This window comes from Poecilia formosa, unplaced genomic scaffold, assembly GCF_000485575.1.
Source record: "Poecilia formosa unplaced genomic scaffold, Poecilia_formosa-5.1.2 Scaffold97, whole genome shotgun sequence".
Taxonomy (NCBI): domain Eukaryota; kingdom Metazoa; phylum Chordata; class Actinopteri; order Cyprinodontiformes; family Poeciliidae; genus Poecilia; species Poecilia formosa.
This window is the reverse complement of record NW_006800036.1, coordinates 432824-439990: the sequence shown is the minus strand read 5'-3', so window position 1 is coordinate 439990 and position 7167 is coordinate 432824. Positions and strand designations below refer to the sequence as shown.

Sequence of the window (7167 nt, the reverse complement as noted above, 5' to 3'; positions counted from 1 at the left end):
TTTTTGTGACATTTGGTTGTCACTCTTTGGTTGCATTTAAGGTTGTAATACTTTTAATTAATCCAAATCTAGTCATTTTGCATGTTTTAAAGTAAGTTTTTATTTTCTTTTGAATTATTTTGTGTTTTATCTCGACACCACCAACAAATGCTAACAGTCTTACAGTAACATTGACTAACATGGAAACAAAGCAGACCGCTAGAGAACACAGTTTTCCTGTCGTTTATCCAGGCAGACAGTATTGATTCTGGCTGGAAGGGAAATTGTCTGAGGCAGACGTATGGATGAATTTCCCAACAATCCTCAAGGTCACAAGACTGTCGTTTATCACTGACATCAGATTTGCCAATTACTGCCATGTAAAGAGCTCCCTGCACCTGCCTTTACTTATAAAAACCATTTGATAAAAGTTCAGAAGTCGGGGTATGGAATAAAATATTAGATTTGAAAATTTGACCTTAATTTATCATTACATAATAAGGCAGATTCCCAAAATGTCCCATAACAATCTGTCAGTTTTTTGTTCATGAAAATTACAAAAATGTATTTATTAGGTGTGATTTTTTTATTTTATTTTTTATTTTTTTATTTTGTTTAAAAATTAGACAAAACTCCCACACTCTGTTCTGATTAAAGCACCACTTATTCACTTTGGACATCACCTGCAAATAGTTTTCTCACAGAAAGAAAGCAGAGTCTCACCCGGGGAAAAAACCAGAATATGACAGAATTTAACAGGAGGAACCAGGAAGGAGTGTGAACATGGGAGCAGGGTTTAATACTGTGAGGGTGAATCACTAAGATAGGGTTGAACTGAAGTAAGTAAAACAGACCCAAAACCAACTCAAACAACCCAAAATCCTGACAGTTTTGTTGAACCTCTACCTCCCTTTTACCTGCATTGACGTTCTTTGTAACCACCATCCCCCTTTTGTGACACTCAGTGTGTCACTGTTTTGTGGGAAAGGAAATAATAGAGCAACTGTGGTTGTTTTGTAGATACATTTGTTGTGTTTGTGTTTCTACAGATTATTTTACCCTTCAGTGTGGATGTTCCTTATTTTAAACAGCATTTTGTGATACTTTGTGGCTTGAGCTTATTTTCTCTCCTTGTACAAATCATTTTGATTCCCTTATTATACCGGTGTGCTATTTTTTCATAAATAAAAAGGAGAATATGAACTGACACCTCATATCACACGTCTGTCAAGCAGCAAACGTTTAGGTTTACTTTCTGTAAAGGTTGCAAAGGATTTTTTTTTTGCAATATGAGTTTTTCATGGCACACGTCATCATGACTTTTTTTCTGTTTCTTCATGTTCGTGCTCAGTTTTGAGTATAAAATATGCACAGCTGCATTTAGCCTGATAAGGCCAAGACTGACACTTGCTGCACTTGCTGATATATCTGTTCTGATTGACGGGTATTTTTCAGGGACTGGTTGTTGATGCCGTCTGCTGTTACCAAAGAGAAAATCCATCAGATGATTAAAGAAAAGACAGCCGTGTTGAAGAGTGGAAGTCTTTAAATGCTGCGGGTCGCAGTGTTTAATTCTGCCGCGAGAACAGAAGGAAGCAACAAACAAAACCCCACAGCGCAGCGAAGGCTACCTTTCCCAGTAGTTGACCTGCTTTAACCTTGATCTCACTTTGAGTTTCATACCCTGAAATGCCATCCAGTGATGTTGGTAATATAGCAACTCAACACTAGTGAACCCTGTTATGGAACCATTTCAGCTTCTTCTAGAAACTTGTATTACAACCTCGCCACTCCTGAAATTCTCCTCATTTTCGAAATACATGTATTTGGCTGTACATACTCTGAAAATGCTAGACCTGCATTATAAAATGATTAACTGTATCATCGTGATGAGACTGTTCTTCAGACGAGATTAAGCATTTATTTATGCAATCCACTTAATTTAATGTAAAAAGAGTCTAGTTTATGAAATACACTATATAACCGTAGAGTTAAGTTTATTAAGTTACACTCACTTTATTTGTGGGACAAATAAAGTTTCACAAAATGTTCCTGTGTATGTGGTATATTTCAGTGCTGAATAAACTAAACAAAACTCCACTTGGTTAAATTAAATGCTGAGTAATAAAACAATGCCTAAGAATAGAATCAAACGCAATCTGGCTGCAGATAATTGGACAGAAATGATTCTCTGAAGATACTATTAAGTCTGCTGTTGGCCTGCTCAAATACGTGCAGAGAACAGAAACATGGTTGTGAAAACTGGATAAGACAATAAAATCACAGTTTACCTAGAGTCATACTAAAAGCAAAAATGTCAAAAATTACATAAATAAGATGAAAATACTCAAGCTAAAACTTTAAACACAGCAGTAATCTTTTATCAGATGTGTTTTATATAATGTGGATCATATGGAGATGCAATGGGGACTGTGAATTTAATTGTTTTTCAGTTTAACTTTTATGTAGCTGAGTACATTTTCATAAAGTTATCATTTTAGAACAGATGGTACACATTTGTAAATTTGACTTATAGAAGAAGTGAAACCAAAAGTACAGCACAGGCTGCACAATCAAGTGCAGTCAGATGATCTTCAGACAAGCCTGACAACCAAAACAAGCAAAACAACCACCTATAGAAGCAGCACAATATGTCAGCCTGATGTGGTGATGAATCAGCAGACTTTACTGCGTCTTCTGCTCAACCGAAAGTAGCAGGATGCAAGTCAGTCACAGAACATTACAGGCAGATCACTCATCCTAGGAAAGAACCATTATGGTGTACAAAAGGGTTGGATTGTGGAGAAGAAGATTATCGAGATGCAGTAGTCAGTGCTCATTGTTCATGTGAGAGAGAGATGTGCTATTCATAGGAAAACCCTTTATCGAACAAACAAGCCTCATTTTGGAAGAAAACAACAGACTGCAAGGACATAAGGCTCACACAGAGTAACTTTATTCTAAAGCCTTTTATGTGATTTTCTTTTACTTTCTCTTGTTTTTGTTTTTTTACAGAAAAATGCATAGTTGCTTTTCTAAGGAGACAGGTGTGGACAGAAATGAAAAAACATAAATCAAATTTTATTGACATCCTTCCAGATTTCCTTTTGAGCTTTTTTACTTTGATATGCAATGCACATTTAATATAAAAAAAATCCACACCACAAATGATGGTTTGTACGGTTTGGAGGAAAATTGAGTCACTTAGTGAGCTCATGACAGCTTGCTTGAAACAACAAAGGTTAAATAAATTGCTGAACTAAAATAGCCTGGCTGTAGATGAGACGGTGTTTGCTGAGGAGGTGCTGCTGCTCTTTTGATCTTTGTGGGTTATATCAGCTTGGCCAAAATTCAGTGCAGTCTTTGTTCATGAACTAACATCTGCTGATGAGATTTACTAAAATTACCGTATTTACCAGACTATAAGCCGCTACTTTTTTCCTGCGCTTCGAACCATGCGGATTGTAGGCCGGTGCAGCTTATATGTGGATTTTTCTTCAACCACCAGGGGGCTCTTTAGCAGAAAGTGAGTCATTGGAAGTCAAAATTGGAAATAAAAGAAGAACGCGCCCATTAAAACAGAATTAGGTCAGTTAAGTAGCGTTGAGGGGAAAAAGAAGATGTTTCGTTTTTTAAATAATACTGGGATCATAATGGAAATAATGGATGCAAGCTGTCGTTGAAATCTAAAGCAGAAGAAGAAGAAGGCGCCCATTTTCATTTAGCACATGCTAGTAGCAGACAGTAAGGAGATTTTTCTTTTCAAACTCATACGCCCTCATAATCAGTTCAGTTAAATCTAAACTTGGCAACTTTTTCTTTTTCAACCATAATAAATGTGATATTCAATTGACCTGCTACAACTCACATTTTGGGTGTCCGCCCTCCTCTGCTGCTGCTGCTGCATCGTCGTGGAAAACCTAGAGCGGAAGAGATATCTCAGGCTTATAGTCCGGAATTTACGGTAATTTGCTTGTGACTGATTTACATTAGTGAAATTTGTTCCCATTCTTGTGTTAAAAGCAGAAAAATGAATAATAATAATAATAATAATAATAATAGGTGACTGTAAACCAGTCCTTTTTATTTGGTACACATGGCCACTTTACTTGGTGACACCCTCATCACACTGCTGTTATCAGCTTTTGCTGGAATGGCACTGGAAGACAGCATATGGTGGGAAAATACTGCCTTGTCACAAGTTGCCACAGATTTACTGGAAAAATCTAAATATTTCACTGCAACTGTTTGCACATGTGTGCATCTGCTGCAGAATTAGCCCAAAACCAACCCAAATTTTGTTGCAATTATCCAACAATATTGCTGCTTAGTCTCACACAAGATTATAAAGTGGCTTTAATTGCCTCAACATAAAAGCCAAAAACTAAAAGAGAACATGACGCCATCATCTACTTTCTAAGCTAATCAGGTAACAATGCGGTCTGCTTTGAAGCCTAAAATGGCCTTTTATTCGAATTTTAAGAAAAATGCAAAATCAGAATACATTACCTGAGTTTCAACTTTGTCTTGAACGGTGAACCAGATGAGCTTTGTTTAATTGCTGATGTGGAGTGCAGTATATTTGTGTTCAGCTCATCCTGGTGGGACTGAAATGTGAAATCTGTCACTGTGGCTTCATCCAATGCAAGAATCTTTAGAAGGATTTGTATGCTGTGCATTGAGTTCAGATATTCTTGAATGAATGTGTCCTCCTCCTAGGATACAAACATGAGAGCGAGTCAATTACTGACATCCTCCTTGTTCTTCCTCCTTTCTCCCTCCCCTCCTTATTGATTTCCTCACTTTCTCCAGGGCCACAGGAAATCGTGATGTTTAATGGATGCCCCCTTCGGAGGTCGTTGGAGTCCTCGCAATCATAGACCCGACATCAAGCGAACAGATTTCATCATGGCAACGAGCCACCTTCAGCCTGTGCTTCTTGAGCCCTCCTGTGGAGGGTGTAATAACTGAGGGAGGGGCAGCGAGTCTGAGAAAAGCCTCCACCTGCAGATGAAAATCGTTCAAACCATGTAGTGTTCCTTTCTCCAAAGAGGGGGGAGGGTGTAAGCTGGATTGTGATTGCATTTTTTTATTTTATTTTATTTTTAACTCGTTTCTGTTCATGTAATCGCTGGGACAGATTTGTTGCTCGATTGCTGAGTGTATGTGGGTGTGGGCAGAAAGCGTGAGGTGAGGAGAAAGTGAAAGAGAGGAAAAAAAAGAGTGAACGAACAGAGAAAGAAGGGAAGAGATGGTCCTCCACACCACCCCTTACTCCAGTGCCTGTTTGCACTTCCTGGATGGGCTGTCGTGGAGCCTGGTGTTCCCCTGCTACTGGCTCCTGGACCGGCTCCTGGCCTCCTGCGTGGCCACTTCCCTGGAGAAGCGCCAGCGATCCCAAGACCCCTGCTCCTTCCTCACCCTGTGTGTCCTGGTTGCTGCACCTCTTTATCTGCTGCTCCTCCTCGCATCCCTGCCCTTTGCCCTGCTGGGTTTCATCATTTGGGCTCCCCTGCAGGCTGTCCGCCAGCCATACCTGTACACATATCGGAGGTGAGTGTCGATTGAGCTAATTTTTTGTACCACTTAGGAGAAATGTTGTCTCAGAGTAAACATGATTGCTTTGTGGAAAAATCTTTTTTTGGTTTGTTTTGGTTTTTGTTCAATCGTGACGACATATGAGTGGCAAACTGTGGCAACACAAGGGCACAATTTATTTTGTTATCTTTAAACAGTCCCTTAGAAAACACCGAATATGACAAAGTTTTGCTGCAAAGATGTTAACATTTCACCTATTTTTGAAGGGATCTAATAATCCACATGTAGGTTTGCTTCAAGTCAAATTCTTTCAAATTTCTGTTGACCCTCGTATTCCTAACATTTTTCTCCCTCAGCAAAAAGGGAGAAAAGCTGATTTCTAAAATGTTTTTCATACTTTTGAATTTTTTTGGGGGGGGGGATTTCTTTGTATCCAGACCAGACAAGAACCAGGCAGAGCAAGGTCAAGCAGGTGGCGCTGGGACAGGAGAATGGAGGCCACAAGGCAGAAGCTTCTGTTTCTGCAGCGCCAATGTTTGTCTCCTCCCGGACTCCCTGGCCCGGTTCAATAACTTATCAGACACCCAGAGAAGAGCACGCGAGCTGGGCAAGAGAATCCGCAATGGTGCGAGTCGGCCCCAGATTAAAATATACATCGACTCGCCAACCAACACATCCATCAGGTGAGTGGACTCTACGTCTGCAAAGGTTTTGTGCATTGCAGAGACTATTGTTATACATTGAAAGAGTTCTTGTCCATATAAAGGTTAAAAATTCATACTTTTCTCAAATCAGCAAAATATTTTTTTTTGAATGGATGGATGGATTTTATTTTATTTTAATTTTTTATTTTATTTTGAAAAAACATTTAAAGTGTAGGGGCTGCACAGTGGCGCAGTTGGTAGAGCTGTTGCCTTGTAGCAAGAAGGTTCTGGGTTCAAGCCCTGGTCTTTCTGCATGGAGTTTGCATGTTCTCCCTGTGCATGCATGGGTTTTCTCCAGGTACTCCGGTTTCCTCCCACAGTCCAAAAACATGTCAGATTAATTGGCCTCTCCAAATTGCCTCTAGATGTGAGTGTGTGTGTGCATGGTTGTTTGTCTCTGTGTTGCCCTGCAACAGACTGGCGACCTGTCCAGGGTGTACCCCACCTCTCGCCTGGAACGATAGCTGGAGATATAGGCACCAGCAACCCTCCCGACCCCACTGAGGGACAAGGGTGTAAAGAAAATGGATGGATGGATTTAAAGTGTAACTAAATAAAGGCGGGGTGAGATCAAGGCGAAAGAAGCACTGTTGTCAACATATACAGATTTTTCAGACTCCTCCAGTGACTTTATGTTCAAAACACCTACTACTGATAAGTCTAGCAACTCTTTTTCTGTGTTTTTGGAGACTTTTATGGCGACAGCACTCTGCTGCAGCCTGAATGACTTGAGCAAGTAGTGAGAGCGGCCATTAGCCTCTCCAGCAGTGCTTTTATTCCCGAATGCAGGGCTGTAACAAAGTTGCACCAAGCCGTACGGCTGCAGCCAATAGGAAAATTCAACTGTCTAAGAACCGTTCGAACCAACGGAGGTGAGCAGTGAGACGGTTTTAGGCAAAATAATGCCGAACTAAACCAATTGTACAAAAATATCAAAATTTGCATA

General features: G+C 39.9%; 1 protein-coding gene across 1 annotated transcript in view; it reads left to right on the top strand.

The window, feature by feature from the left end:
* smpd3 (sphingomyelin phosphodiesterase 3) overlaps positions 1-7167 on the top strand; it is a 71810-nt gene that overhangs the window by 30855 nt on the left and 33788 nt on the right. Inside the window, exons 2-3 of the mRNA XM_007558508.2 lie at positions 4792-5532; positions 5955-6200. Of these exons, the coding sequence (XP_007558570.1) occupies positions 5231-5532; positions 5955-6200 (548 nt within the window). The 5' untranslated portion in view covers positions 4792-5230. The remainder of the gene's footprint in view (positions 1-4791; positions 5533-5954; positions 6201-7167) is intronic.